The sequence below is a fragment of the Gymnodraco acuticeps genome, unplaced genomic scaffold, assembly GCF_902827175.1.
Source record: "Gymnodraco acuticeps unplaced genomic scaffold, fGymAcu1.1, whole genome shotgun sequence".
In the NCBI taxonomy this organism is placed as follows: domain Eukaryota; kingdom Metazoa; phylum Chordata; class Actinopteri; order Perciformes; family Bathydraconidae; genus Gymnodraco; species Gymnodraco acuticeps.
The window spans coordinates 144,326-160,056 of NW_022992247.1; the positions used below are offsets into that span (position 1 = coordinate 144,326).

General features: G+C 43.6%; 1 protein-coding gene across 1 annotated transcript in view; it reads left to right on the forward strand.

Moving 5' to 3' along the window:
- Positions 1–12,200, forward strand: part of LOC117540002 (xenotropic and polytropic retrovirus receptor 1 homolog) — a 61,711-nt gene extending 49,511 nt beyond the window's left edge. Inside the window, exons 6-16 of the mRNA XM_034206383.1 lie at positions 618–701; positions 2,185–2,266; positions 3,049–3,138; positions 4,855–4,952; positions 5,387–5,566; positions 6,240–6,405; positions 6,499–6,693; positions 9,220–9,386; positions 9,485–9,624; positions 9,999–10,220; positions 10,716–12,200. Of these exons, the coding sequence (XP_034062274.1) occupies positions 618–701; positions 2,185–2,266; positions 3,049–3,138; positions 4,855–4,952; positions 5,387–5,566; positions 6,240–6,405; positions 6,499–6,693; positions 9,220–9,386; positions 9,485–9,624; positions 9,999–10,220; positions 10,716–10,770 (1,479 nt within the window). The 3' untranslated portion in view covers positions 10,771–12,200. The remainder of the gene's footprint in view (positions 1–617; positions 702–2,184; positions 2,267–3,048; positions 3,139–4,854; positions 4,953–5,386; positions 5,567–6,239; positions 6,406–6,498; positions 6,694–9,219; positions 9,387–9,484; positions 9,625–9,998; positions 10,221–10,715) is intronic.
- The last annotated feature ends 3,531 nt before the right edge of the window (positions 12,201–15,731 follow it).

Consider the following 15,731-nt stretch of genomic DNA (forward strand, 5'->3'; position numbering starts at 1 on the left):
ATAAGAATAAAACACGGAGGACGGAGATCTCTTTTTCTAGCAGCTGATCTCAAAGCACGCTCCCCTCTCCTGCAGGGGGGCGTGGTCAGCTGCAGCTCACAGAATCAGCTCCCTGCAAAAACAGCGCTGGAAAGAGCAAATAGAGCGAAATGAGGCATGGCTAAAAACTATATTTATATACTTTATATAGGTATGGCCCTACAATATATTGTTCAAATATAGCATATGTCGTCCCCTTTAAATATCTCCCTGAATACCCGCATTCGCCACACACACACACACACTTCCTCCTCCCGTGAGAACCAGCCCCTGGCGTCCCGGTGACGCGCCCACTCAAAAGCCTCTGGGCGCGCCGCGACAGGTGAATATGTAGATGAGGCTTGCAGACCCACACCCTCAAACCGTACATAACAGTGGACATTAACAACTGCAGTTGTGAGGATAATATACATGTGTCATAGTTCATTTCATTTCATGATAAACAACATGCCTTAACCCTTTTCCCCTGCCATTACAGTTTAGAAGAAACAACTTGAATCAATGTGTGGCCATCACAACATGTTTATGTAGAAAAGACATGAGAGCTAGGACACATCAACATCCTCTCTGTGTTTCAGGCATTGGTCACAACAGAGTTGGAAGGCGGTGACAGGCAGAGGGCCATGAAGAGACTGAGGGTCCCCCCCCTGGGAGCTGCACAGGTCTGACACACACACACACACACACAGTATCAACTCATAGGTAGGGTTGGGTATCGTTTGTATTTCCACGATTCCGATTCTACTTTTCGAATCCGGTTCTTAACGGTTCTCAATTCCGATTCTTTGAGGGGCAGGGTAAAAAAAGTATACATGCTTCTTCCACCAAAAAAATTACATTTATTCGAGAAACTTTTACACAGGTTAGTTTACAGTAATATTCACATGAATCAGTCTGTTTATATTCACTGCTATGTAACCTGAGAACCACTGAAGCTACAACAGTGCAACAGTCCAACTTTTAAAGGACCCCCCCCCCCATTTCAAAACAGTTCTTGTTGAGAAAAACAAGCCTATCTGCCTTCTCAGGCATACCGGGAAGAAATGTTTGAACATTTTAAAGTAAAATGCTTCAATCTGGTGCACTTTAAGCAGAATGACTAGAGACTAGATCTAGGGGGTACAACTCTAAACACCCATATGAAAAAGATCGGTTTACATTTTAATAATTAAATAAATATGTGAACATAACCAATAACCTACCATAGCCAATAGAAAATACATGTAACATATTTTATGTTTGTGTTTCATTCATATCTTATTTTACTATTTTATTTATGCATATGTTTTTTTATCTCCAGTTTAAAACGATATGTCTGGTTTACTGTCCTATAGTATACATTGGAATGATTTCAAACCTGTTTTATCCCAATAATTATAAAGGAGTGCCTTGGAAATATGTGTTTACATGAATTGTGATCAAACCGTTTGAGACCCACTGAGATAACTTAGACTCCACAGATCTGGCGCCCGAGGCGAACATCTATAACGCCAGTGCGACGGGCCGGCCCTGGTCTCAGGTTACGCTGTAGGAAGTGTAGGTACAATTTCCCGCCCCGCCGCAGTCATACAGTAGGCTACGGAGAGCGGCGAGAAACATTTCCTCAGGCATCGAAAAGCGGAACCAAAATTCACATGTCTAAATGATGACGTTGGAATCGAAATGTTGGAACCGGTTCCCATTCGGAACCGGTTCTCGGTACCCAACCCTACTCATAGCTTCTGCTCACTAACTCGTCATCCTCTGCATTCACATGCTCCTGTTGTCCTGTTTTAGTCAAATAAAGCAACTTTTAGCAGTGACCCTTAAATGGATATGTGTTGTCCCAAAAGTTAAACACAATCTACAGTTAGATTTTTTGATCTGATCCTTTTGAATGTTGATGCTACTTCAGAATGGATTTCTAACAAAAAACTACTCTCTCTTTTATTTGACCCAAAAACAAACATACAAGTCTAACCTTTACATCTCTCAACTTACACTGCAATTGTACTGTATATAATCATGATACAATATGCTAAGAGGACACCTGTAGTGGTCTCCCCACTGATAGACAGCATTATGCCTGTAAAGTGATGTTATTTAATGATCACATGTATGTATAATGCTGTCAAATGTGCTCAGAGTGTTGTGGTGTCCCCTCAGCCGGCTCCTGCCTGGACCACCTTCAGAGTGGGGCTGTACTGTGGAGTGTTCCTGGTGCTGATGGTCACAGTGGTCATTACAGGTACTCCTCAAGCACAAGTCCTCCCTCCCTCCCTTCATTCCCTCCCTCCCTCCCTTCCCTCCTTCTTTGCTTCCTTCCCTCCTCCTTGCCTTTGTTACTTCTTTGCTTCCTTCCCTCCTTATTTCCTACCTATCTTCCCCCTTCCCTCCTGCATTCTTCCCTCCTGCCTTCTTTCATTCCTTCTCTCCTTATATCCTTCTGTCCTTCCTTTTTTCCTTCCTTGCATCGATCTTTCCTCTTTCCTTTCTTCCTTCCTTCCTTTCCTCTCCTCTTTCCTTCCTTCCCTCCATCTTTCCTCTCTCCTTCCTTCCTTGGAAATAACCACACTATATTAGTTTTTCATGACTTATATGTTAAGGGTTTTTATTTTGTACTCTCAACTTGTTGCATTCAAATTGATGGCTTTTGTAAATAACTAACCTCAAACTGTTTGCCACAGCAACATGATATGTGGAAATAGGGCTGGGAGATGTGATGACAAACAAAACGTTTATATAAGGAGAATTTCTCAAATCATGTTTACTGTCATTTATCATGAAACCAGGAATAGACCACATTTGTGATATAACTATTTTTCAAATCTAAGACAATATCTCGTCTCATATCACAATATTGATATTATAAGGTGATGGTCCCCAGCCCTATGTGGAAACAGCATGGCCTGCTTTAAAATGGGACATTATCTAAAGATAATATTTGGAAAAATAGTCACAACAGTTTTTTGAATGTTTAAAACTAGTTCTACACATGGTTGGTAAAGTGATGTGCTTTTCTCTCACAAGGGGCTGTGGTGATCCGCACGGCTGATGTTTGGCCTATGATCAGGATCTACAGAGGAGGCTTCCTGTTGATAGAATTCCTCTTCCTGTTAGGTATTCACACACATACACACAAAGAAATTATACAATTAAATCCAGGCAAGTTTCTGTATATTAAAGCAGTTTATAATAATAATAATAATAATATTTTATTGTGTAAAGCACTACACATGTTTGTATATAAAGTAGCCAATTGTGCAAATAAAGAGACACAGTTAGCAGACGTTAGCAGCTGGATTTGTACACCAGAGGCCTGTACTACGAATCCAGTTCAACATACCCTGGATATGTTTGAGTTACCTGGCTTACCTAATCCAAAACAAACGCTCTCTCGCTAAGCGGTCCTGCGACGCTGGTTATCAACTTGGTAACTCAAGCCCGGTGTGCCCTATCTAGTTAGGTGCGCGTTCACATGAAAGGGGCGGGGTTAGCAACATTTGACCAATCACAAACATGGAGAAGCGTACTGACAGCGCAGCGTCATACTTCCTGAATGAAAAGTGAACTATAATATTAGACATATGAAGAAGTTAAACTTTAAACATCCATGACTTAAACACTTTATCCAGGATCAAAGCCACAGAGCTGCACCTGCAAGGTGAATACAGCTGGGAACAGAACAAGTGTTTGAATGCGTACATTAACAGGTTTATGATATCACTGCCCCGTCTAAAACACGATCTGACTTTAATTACATTTGACTCCAGTGTTATCGTAAAATAATACTTCTGCATACAGTATGTGACACTGAGTGTTGCACGGCCAGATACGGCTCAGCTGACTCAGATAAGGAGATATATGATACATTATGATGTGATATGAATGATAATGGGACACATCGACGTCTGTACTCACAGTGCCGCGGACTGTAGGCTACGTAATGTTACTTTGATCCGGTTACTTGTGTTGTGACAGATATTTAAGTAAGCTTTCTTAACGCTAATGTTATAATAGTCAGATTGCTCTGAAGATGGGAGGTGATTCATTTTCACGTTCACACAGTCAGTTGATTTTTGCCGGCCGTCTTTCTGTATTTCCTTTCTCCTGTAATATGACTTGATCGCTTTAAACTCTGCACACTGAGCTCTGATTGGTCAGCAGGCGGTGCTTTCACTGAGTTGAGCTCTTAGCCTGCAACCTAACCTGCTCCGGGGCAGGTTAGCCGTTCAGCATAAGTTACCATGGAGATCTAGCCCGCTAAAAAGAGAACCAGCGTCGTAGGACCGGAAACCCGGAGTTTTCCCTGAAGTTAGCCGCTAAGAGAACATCCAGCTTCGTAGTACAGGCCTCAGGTCATGATTATAGCAAATTCATTAAAAACATAAGTAAAATCCAGAAGAAATGTCATTGATGAATCTTAGGACAGCTTCTTACGAGGCACTACATAAACATGAAGAAAGCTTGATCGCACATTTGATCATCTTAAATAAGTACGACTCATGGTTACAAGGGGAAGAGTTACATTTGCTGAGACCTGACTGGGTCTGTGATTATTCCAATGTGCCAGGCCTCTTTTAAACATCATTGATGCCGGAAATACTTACAGAGAATACACCGGTATATCCTCCTCCATCCTCATTACCGCTCCTCCAGATGCACTTTAGGAATCTGATGTCCTTCAGATTGTGGGCTGAGTTTGATTTCCGTCTCACAAGCTACCAGCTAAGGAGTCGAGGAGGCAACAAATTGAGAATTGAGAAAAGCCTAAGGCCTAAAGAAGGAAGCTGTGTCTATCCTATTAATGCATGAGCCACTGTTCTGCTCTTTCAGGCATCAACACCTACGGCTGGAGGCAGGCAGGAGTTAACCATGTGCTCATATTTGAACTCAACCCCCGAAACAACCTGTCACACCAACATCTGTTTGAGGTCCGAGCAAATAATATTTCTGTCCAACAATCACAACACTACCGAATTATTTGGAAAAATATGATTTTTTTTAATGCTGATAGTGTGTGTGTGTGTGTGTGTGTGTGTGTGTGTGTGTGTGTGTGTGTGTGTGTGTGTGTGTGTGTGTGTGTGTGTGTGTGGTGTGTGTGTGTGTGTGTGTGTGTGTGTGTGTGTGTGTGTGTGTGTGTGTGTGTGTGTGTGTGTGTGTGTGTGTGTGTGTGTGTGTGTGTGTGTGTGTGTGTGTGTGTGTGTGTGTGTGTGTGTGTGGTGTGTGTGTGTGTGTGTGTGTGTGTGTGTGTGTGTGTGTGTGTGTGTGTGTGTGTGTGTGTGTGTGTGTGTGTGTGTGTGTGTGTGTGTGTGTGTGTGTGTGTGTGTGTGTGTGTGTGTGTGTGTGTGTGTGTGTGTGTGTGTAGATTGCAGGTCTGCTGGGGGTGCTGTGGTGTGTGAGCCTGCTGTCCTGCCTCTTCAGTGATAGCATCCTGGTACCAATGCAGGCTAACCCTCTCGCTCTCTACGGCCTCTTCTTCCTCTTCCTCATCAACCCCTTCAAGACCTGCTACTACAAGTCACGCTTCTGGCTCCTAAAACTCTTGGTACAGTACTCAATTACATTTTACAAAAATCCGTTTTTTTTCTCACCATTGTTCATCTTTGTGTAACTGTAAAGTGTAATCGATGCAGAAAATGATATTGTTTTCAGGGTTTGAGAGAGAGTACTGATCGTGTAAATAGCCTAAAATATTCAGTTTACCATTTGATGCAATCTGTGCCTCCTTTTTATTTCTTATTTGACATTAAGCATTCTGCAGCTCCTAATCTATGAACATGAAGCAGCAGATTTAAACCATATACCTACATTGCATTTAATTTCAATTCAATTGTTCGGCAGTGGCTCAGTCAGTAGGGACTTGGACTGTGTGCCGTAGGGTCGTCGGTTCAAGTCCCCGACCAGACCTAAATATGGAGTGTGGACTGCTACTTGGAGAGGTCCCAGTTCACCTCCTGGGCCCTGCCGTGGTGCCCTTGAGCAAGGCACCGGACAACCCCCCCATCCCCCCCCACTCCCATTGCTCCCCGGACACTGTACAATAGCTGCCCACTGCTCCTGGTGCTAGGATGGGTTAAATGCAGAGGCCAAATGTCACTGTGTGTGCTGTGCATGTGTGACCATTAAAGAGGGTTTCATCCCTCCGATTCTATCTATCCAGTATGATTGTGAAGGAAACTGCTAATATCTCTTCTCTGTCCTCTGTCTCCCCTCCACAGTTTCGAGTGGTGACTGCTCCCTTCCATCATGTTGGCTTTGCAGACTTCTGGCTGGCGGACCAGCTGAACTCTCTGGGTGTCGTTCTGATGGACCTGGAGTATATGATCTGTTTCTACAGCTTTGAACTAGACTGGAAAAAACATGATGGACTCATCAGCAGCGAGGGTGAGAGTGAACAGTGAAAGGTTGGCAGCCGGATCCAATGACGATGGACCTACACCTATTCCTGACCACATGTCTGTGTCCCCTCTCCTGCAGGTAGAGATGTGTGTAACTCCTACTCATACGGAGTGCGAGCCGTGATCCAGTGTCTTCCTGCTTGGTTCCGGTTCGTGCAGTGTCTGCGCCGTTACCGCGACACCAAACGGGCTTTCCCTCACCTTGTGAACGCTGGGAAATACTCCACTTCCTTCTTTGTTGTCACCTTTGCTGCCCTATACAGCACACATAAAGGTAGATATTAGTACACAACACGTGTGGTGTTCAATACACAGACAGCTAAGCTTAAACATGCTTTTATTGGAGAAAGACCTTTATTTATCATTTTCACTTATGGTAGTTTCATAATTTTACATAATTTTGTAAAAGGTCTTCCTGTTTTCGGAGCCCCCTTCTGTTTTTAATTTCCCATTTCCGTTTTTCTAATTTAGCACAGGAGAAATACCCAAATAGATGGCAATAGGAAACACACACAAATAATACAATAATCATACAGAAATATAAATTAATTATATAAATAAATAATAAGAACAACAAAAAAAGTGTTTTGGTCCCATTACATCAGTGTTTCTCAAACCTTACCAATAATAAAACACTTGCGGACCACCTAACTCCACAAATATCTAAAATCACATAGTTTTTCTAGAACAGATTACAAACTGCCTGAAAATGGTACAAACAAGTGGCAACATGTGTGATGAAGGTGTTGCGCTGGGCTATATCATGCAATTTAATTAAATTAATTATTTATTTATTTCAAATGTGAAATGTTACCAATATACTCACGGACCACTAGGGGGCGGTCACGGACCACCAGTGGTCCTTGGACCACACTTTGAGAAGCACTGCATTACATGTTGTGTGGTGCCACCTAGTGATGGTTTGTGGTTATATGTTTTTCAAAAGAAATCAGCTTTGCAATATATTTTGAGAAACCTTAATTTCAGAAAACTCATGCAACAGCAGAGTCATTTCCTACTCCGTGCCCTGAATACAAAACAAATATTCCCTGTCACACTAAAAAGGCCTTTTTATTGAAGTTCGGCCGTCCTGCAGCTCAAAGAACGTTTTTCTTCACATTTCTGGGAGGGTATGAGTCCATCTCAATGAAACAGATTACGCATATCACGCCCCACACCATGACTCCATGTTGTGCAAAGGTGTGCTTGTGCTGTTATTATATCATTAATTAATTAATATTATCAGGTGTCTGAATTGTAATTCTTTCATCGCTTATTTACTTAAACATGTTTGCCACTCATCACATCTACAGCTAACAATTCTATATGACCACTGAAGCCGTAGACAATGGGAACAAAAGTCCAAAACACACTGACAGCAATATGTTATTGCTAGGGGTGTAACAGTTCACAAACATTTCGGTTCGGTACGTACCTCGGTTTTTAGGTCACGGTTCGGTTCGGTACGTTTTCGATACAGCAGAAAAAATTATCACAAAACATAACATATATATATTTTTTTTTAATTATTATTAAACTGTGAATAATGTATTCCCTCAAATAAATATAATAAAATAAACATTAAGGTGCAGCATTTCGATGAACTGAAATAATCTGTATTTGAACTATACTGTACTAGTACCTAAGCAGCCAGCTTGACATTAGGACTTGCTTGTCATTGTATTTTCATGTTTTTTTAAAGAAAGATGAACTTGTCCACATTGCTTGCTGAAAGGGCAGATCTGCTGGCACTAACAATGTCTCCTGCTGTGGAGAACACCCTCTCTCTAGGGACAGAGGTAGCCGATACAGCCAGGTAGCGCTTTGCTAACATGGCAACATAAGGATACTTGGCGTTTGTAATAGCTTTGGCTCGGTCTGATCTTTCTGCGAGTGGTGGAGGCTTACATGCTAGCGGGAGTTGGGTTTGCACTTCAGTCTTTTTTCTTTTGGTACCGGTGATATTCACGTTCGGGTGATGCCTTTTCAAGAGTGTGCAAGTTTGATGTATTGCCACCCGCCGCGTAACCAATGTTAGTTGAACAATGCCGACAAACAGCTTTGGTTCAGTCCACCTGTCTTTGTCCGTCATCCTTGTACGTAACTGCGAAACCAAAATGTTCCCAAACCGGAGACTTCAATGATGCTGGAGGATTTTCGAGCTCAACTTTATCTGCGTTCGCCATTTCGACAGTTCCTCAAATTACTGACTAAATTTGAACGCATCCCTGTGACCAGCTCTCATAGTATGCCTCTCGTCCAATGAAATGACTTGGTCGCTCTATGACGCGTTGAACCCAATGTGAGCAAATTACTCTGAATGCTACAACGCAGCACCTGAGATTACTTCCAAGAAGTTGTTCACGTTCTCAATTTTTTACGTTTAACGTTATATTCGTTCGGTACACTTCGGTACACATGTGTACCGAACCGAAGGGCCCGTACCGAATAATTTCGGTACGGGTACGTGTACCGTTACACCCCTAGTTATTGCATACATAATATAGTTTATTTCTCACTTGTGCTTCAGCACACTTGTTTGGACATTGTATATTAGTATAGTATAAGTATAAGTATATTTTGCTGTCATGTAGAACAGCAGGTTAGCAGATGTATGTAGAGGTTAAAGGCTTGAGATGGTTTTTCATGGTCCTGCTTATAGCTGTCTTCTTTTCATTAAGTACAAATACAATAGTCTGCTTTATCAGAAATCAAATAGGACATGCATTGCCATTTTTAAACGTATAAACCTGTTGCTGTGGAAGCTGTCTGATACCACCCCCCCTCTGTCTCTCCTCAGCTGAAGGCCACGCTGACACACAGATCTTCCTCTACCTGTATATCGGCTGTTTGGTGGTCAGCTCCTGTTACACACTGATCTGGGATCTGAAGATGGACTGGGGCCTGTTTGACCGGAACGCAGGAGAGAATACCTTCCTGAGAGAGGAGATAGTGTACCCACATAAGGTATCTCCTCACAGGAGGAGGCGCGAGTCCCTGACAATATAACCCATCCTGTGATGATGTGTTAAAACTGCTGTCCTCCTCATCCTCTCTCCCCCCAGGCCTATTACTACAGTGCCATAGTGGAGGATGTGCTGCTGCGCTTCTCCTGGATTCTGACCGTGTCCCTCAGCACAGTCTCTGGGCTGCACGGCATCTCTGACATCCTGGCCACTGTGCTGGCCCCAATGGAGGTCTTTAGGTAGACACAGTCATCATATCTTTAAAGATTTCTGTCTTCACCCTTTTTCTTTTCTTTTGCCTCTTTCTTTCTTAATCTTGCAATTATTCTTACTGGTCCATTATTCAGTAAACGGTCTGAATGTTTCCTAGAGCCCTAATCACTTGTATTGTCTGATCAAACTTCCAAAGCCCAAGATGTCTTATCTTTTCCATCTGATCTGATTTCCTGTCAAGTAATGACCAATGTACTCTCTCAATCAGAAGAAAATATTACCGCCTGCTGATACAGTATGTGACTTTGGTTCAGGATGTGGACCACTTTTACTCAATAATGTTACAAATATTTAGTAAGTAGCCCGTTTTTTATTGACAGTCAGTGTTTGTACTTCGCAGACGTTTTGTGTGGAACTTCTTCCGATTGGAGAACGAACACCTGAATAACTGTGGTGAGTTCAGGGCCGTCAGAGACATCAGCGTGGCTCCGCTCAACGCAGACGACCAAACGCTGCTGGAGCAGATGATGGACCAGGAGGACGGGGTCCGGAACCGGCAGGGCAAGAAGAACTGGAAGAGGAGCTACAGCATGAGTCTACGCAGGCCGAGGCTGGCCTCTCAGTGAGTCCAACAACACTCAGCAACATGGGGGGGGACCTTAGAGCTGGAGGGGGCGTGGTCAGAGCGTCAGGGAGGTCAGCCTGTATGCAGCTGATTTTTGGACATATTGATGTTTATTCAGGATGTAGGCAGGTGAACCGTAAAGAATGCTGCTGCAGTATCAGGTCTGGATGAAGGCATGGATCAGGATGAGGGAGGACGCTCCTTAGGGGGGAGATCTGGTCTTCATGAGGGAGTTAAAGTGACGGTCGTGAGTGGACAATGGAGCCGTCAGTGTTGGTGAGGGCGTCAGGGTTCAGTCGGGGTTTGTTAAAACTAAAATGCAAATCAATAAAGATTACCGTGTAGTTGTTAGGAAATAGAGAGAAAAGGAGAAGAGAGGGTGCAGTAATGGGGGGCGGGGGCGGGCAGATATTTTGTTGTTGTCACAAGCCACTCGGCACCCATTTGACTTGTACCTTCATATCAACACATTCTGCCTCTTTCCCATTCCAGATCCAAGACCCGGGACACCAAGGTTCTGATCGAGGACACAGACGATGACTCCTGACATCAGGCCACGCCCCTCGCCTGGGTCCAGAATTTATTTAAAGGAGGAAACTCCACCTCCTAACCGAGAATTCACCCAGCGAGTCGGGCGTAGAACCCTCCACCAAGAGGGATTCTAAAGCTACGAGATATGAGCCTCTACATGGTTCACTACTGTTTGAAGTATTTCAGCGGAGCAACACCCCCGCACCACGGCCATCAATCTATTTCTCCCACATTCAATAATAACTAGGGGGCTCCTCACTGAGCATCTACCTTATCGCAGCAGTGGGTGAAGAACTTCTCTTCCTTTCATCCACACCCCCCAGAGGTGGACCTATAACTACACCCACTGCTCAGCCTTTGCTTGGGCTGTGAGTCTGAGCTGAGGACCAACAGGCCTCTGACAGGAAGTGTTCCTGCTTCCAAAAGCTTCAGTGATTGGTCTCCACCTGCACCACACCTCATGAGAGCAGAGTGGACTTGTAAATTGGCCTCTTTTTTCCTATAAGAGAAAATAGTATAAGTCCCACCCCCCCTTTCAGCGACTTTTAGCCACCCCGGCCGACAGACTGCTGGGGAACATTTGTGAGTCTCCCTCACTCTTAAGCTTCCCTTCAAATCATCACAGAGCTGCCTACCTGCACCTTACACGCTTTAGAAACACACACACACACACACACACACACACACACACACACACACACACACACACACACACACATATTTAGAAAGATGCACTTTGTAGATGTGAATTGAAATGGACTTTGTTCACACAGACTTTGGTGTGTTGTATTGTTCATGGATGTGCACAACTTGACCATTCATCTTTTTGAGACCCATGGAAGAAGAAATACTCCCAAAGCGTTGCAAATATTTGTAACCGTGGTTTTAAATACGAGACGGACCAAGTTAGGGAGCAGTATGAAAGTACTTAGAAAATAACATAGTACATCCTGTTCAGACTGCATGGACCAGCGGCCGTGAGCTGAGAGGAACCTTTCTTTTGTTTCCAGAAGAAAGATGAAGACCTGCGCTAACTCCATGTTGATAAAGTATCCTTCATTTAAAAAATGCTTTTACTGAATGTATGCCAACCTATTTATGTATGTATGAGTGGGAGAGGTGCCTAAATACCACCAGTCCACGCTTTCGGGCCCATTACCATCCTGAGAGCTCCGATGAGTTCTAGGAACATTTTCTGTTGCGCCCTGCCGTGTCGATGAAGCCTGAAACAGTTATTGTCTCCTGGGAGAGTTGCAATGTGCTGACGAAGAAAAGGGGAGCGCACCTGTCTGTCACATGCTGGTTCAAACGGCTTCTTCTGGCTGTGGAGTGAATGTGTTTACATGAGATGCATGCTAATATACCTCAGTTCCCTTTAACACTCCGCTTTGCTCCTAACACATAATGTTGGTTGAAATAAATAAGGTTTTTGTCATTTTAATGTATGTTCAGTGTAAATGTGGTATTTAACACATTTAGTCAGTCTACAGTAAATTCTCCAATAGTGGCTCTGGCCTTAATGACCTGTATTAGAGACAGTGTTGCATTCCTAAATGCGAAACACAGTATCGTGTTGGCTTCCACAGAACAGTCACTCTGCTACTTCCTGCCCGTTCTCTAACATGCATCCCAGACCTTTCAGCTTGTTGATGTTACTGACTGCTGTTACTGTTACTGTCCCCCCCCCCCCCCCACACACACAGCTACATTAAAGCATCTTCTTCTGTATAATAAGGACAGGTAGGCCTACATGTGATAACACTGGAGGAAATGTTTCTAAGAGAGTGAGTTGTTGCCACACTAACGCTCGTGCTGTGCTCTGAGACAACAGCTTGAAGCAGTGGAGGAGCTTTGGCTTTTTATTTTTCTTCTCTCTGTTTAAATGAATCTGTTTGTCCGTTTGCAAACATAGGCTTAGTCGGTTGAATTAAGCTCCAAAAACTTTATTTATAACCGCCACAAAAAATGGTATACTGTTTGACAAAAGGGAAACAGTATAACTTAAATAAAATCAAAGTTTACCAAATGAGGTTGTCTATCCCTCTAAACACATCCTAGCTGTTGCCTTCACTGCAACAATCTCCCGAATGACTCTTCCAGGGCCAACACCGTCCCCTTTGAACCCAAAGCCCCTCCCCACAGGCTTACCGTCAACAGGTTACACAATTAACTCGTTTTCCACATTCCCTTTGCTGGGGAGACGGCGGCGAAACTCCGTTCGCTGCCCGTCACGTAAGTATCGTGTAATATAGTTAAATGTATGTTTAAATATTTGTAGACTCACACGCGTGCACTCATGGTCGCGCTACAGAAAGGGAGCGGGAAAAGGGACGTTTTAGTGATGATTTCATCTTGTTGACCAACGGAAGAGAGCAGGAAATGTGTGTGTGTGTGTGTGCGCGCGCAGAACAGTCTCATAATACACACATGCACACTGAAGGACTCACACTTGTATTTCCGGATCCACACTTGTGTTTTTCAATGCACACACAAATGTGTTCCGTTTCATATACATGTAAATCAAATCCAAATACATTTCTTGCGTTCATGACACTTCATGTAGGCCTACGTATTTTGCGCAGTCCTGTCAGCTCGCTAAACAGAGGGCGGAGCTTCAGGTGATCATGCAGAGCAGCGTGTCTCCATCAGACTCAGCAGCTGATCTGATCTCTCTCTCGCGTCCGGTTATACTTCACTCGCGTTTATGTCCATATCGATCAGATCCAGCTCTCCTGATCAGCCTTTATAGAGAGCACCGATCAAACTATTAAGAGTGAATATCGGCCGATAATGACCGGCGGGGCTCCCCCCCGTTAACAGGTCACTGTCGAGCACTGGCTTCGTAGTGCACTGATCGATTAGCTAACCTGTAGCTGCTCCCTCCACACTCACAACAACTTCATACAGACATAAATACAGCAGCTGTATTCGCCACACAGGAAACACACATTTAAAACGGTTTTGCCTGCCGTTTTTGTGTACACAAGCATTCATCAATGGTTCGGAAAGTGGCGCTGTACCTTAATAATATAAAGGCTTGTATTTGCGTGCATTTCCTGTTCGGAAAGTGGCGCTGTACTGAGAGTGGAGGGTGTCCTGAGATTAGCGCCTGCAGGCAGGCTCCATGGAGCTGTCAGCTCCGGACTGCGCAAAATGCGTACATGAAGTGCTACGTCATGAACGCAAGAAATCTACCCTCGTGGGGGCGCGCTCTTGTGATTGGCTTAGAATTGAGGAGAAATCTGATTGGCTATAGTTGGAAAAAATTACAAGTACGAATCGGCTGACCGTCAGGGGAGTCTCAAAAAACCCACACACGAATGCACAGCGATCCGTGCACAGAAAGCGGTTTGTGTTTGCAGGTTCAGGGGATTTAAACGGAAAACTAATAAGTGAGGATAAAAAATACACATGTAAAACATTTTTCTGTATTTGGATTTTATTTACATGTATATGAAACGGAACACATTTGTGTGTGCATTGAAAAACACAAGTGTGTGTGTGTGTGTGTGTGTGTGTGTGTGTGTGTGTGTGTGTGTGTGTGTGTGTGTGTGTGTGTGTGTGTGTGTGTGTGTGTGTGTGTGTGTGTGTGTGTGTGTGTGTGTGTGTGGTGTGTGTGTGTGTGTGTGTGTGTGTGTGTGGTGTGTGTGTGTGTGTGTGTGGTGTGTGTGTGTGTGTGTGTGTGTGTGTGTGTGTGTGTGTGTGTGTGTGTGTGTGTGTGTGTGTGTGTGTGTGTGTGTGTGTGTTGCAGCGTGTGGAGTCAGTGAGGCTGAATGGACTGAGCTGATCTCATCAGAAGCTGACTCTTTAATGCTCCCACTGTTCTTGTGACAGTCTGTCGTTCCGAACCAGGAGCTGCTTAACGTCTAACGTTCGTCATCTTGATTCAGTGCTTCATTCATCAGTGATGTTAAACACTGGAGCCTGTTATCAGCCAATGGGATATCGTTGAAAGGTTAATACGTTGAAAAGCCAATCATTAACAGAAAACTAATGATTGAACTCTCACTATTGTGAAGGTCTTTATTTTCCTATTCAGTTCATTTGAGAAATAACCTTATCATAACTGCTTTGATCTCTCACTGCAACATTCCCATTTCCTCTCCACTCTTCTTATTGTGCAAGATGGACAAATATGTGACATTCTACATGAAGTGGAACAGTGTCCAGTATGTCATGGTTAATATGAAATACAATGTTTTGGTAAATAGTAAAAACCAAGCAATATTTGATAGGTGAAGTTCTGGCTTCTCAGCAGAGGGGAAAGGCCAATTAGAAAGAGTACGGGATGAGAGGCAGCTGATCACATGTGTGCAACACATCATATAACTCAAATACTCAAACCTTCTTAGTCATATGATCTTTGCCACTAAACAGCATCTTTAGGGTTCTATCACTTGCTTCGTAACACACACATCTTTGTTGTGTTTTTGCTGCATCTTGATAATCTGCTCCGTCTTACCCGATAGCCTCTTGTCCTCTAGAGTACGAACAAAAACATTTTCTCCAGTTTAATGGTGGAATTTGTTTAACCTTCACGTATCCATGGTGACCAAAAGTGGTGATCTGAAGTGAGCTTGACAAAGAAAAAGTGGATAATATTAAATGAAAGCATGATCCATTTGAAAGACTAACATCTTCGGTCTTGAAAAGGTCTTTTAAATCGGTCCCAGCTCCCTGGTTTCACTTTGTCTTGGCTGGACAGAGAAGCAGAGGTTTTTTTCTACCTTCCCTTTTTGTTACACACTCAGGGTTTCTCACACACACACACACACACACACACACCAAGTAACTAGCTTTGAATTAGGGCCGTTGCTTTCTGTTTTCTGAAATGTCCATGCAGCAGACAATCATTCCATGTACACATGATATGCTGTGCTTTCATTCAGGTGTTATGTTGGGGGGGGGGGCATTATGAGCACCTGAGCCTTCTAATTCACATCACCTTCTGTTCTGTTAGCAGCCCTTATTTTATGA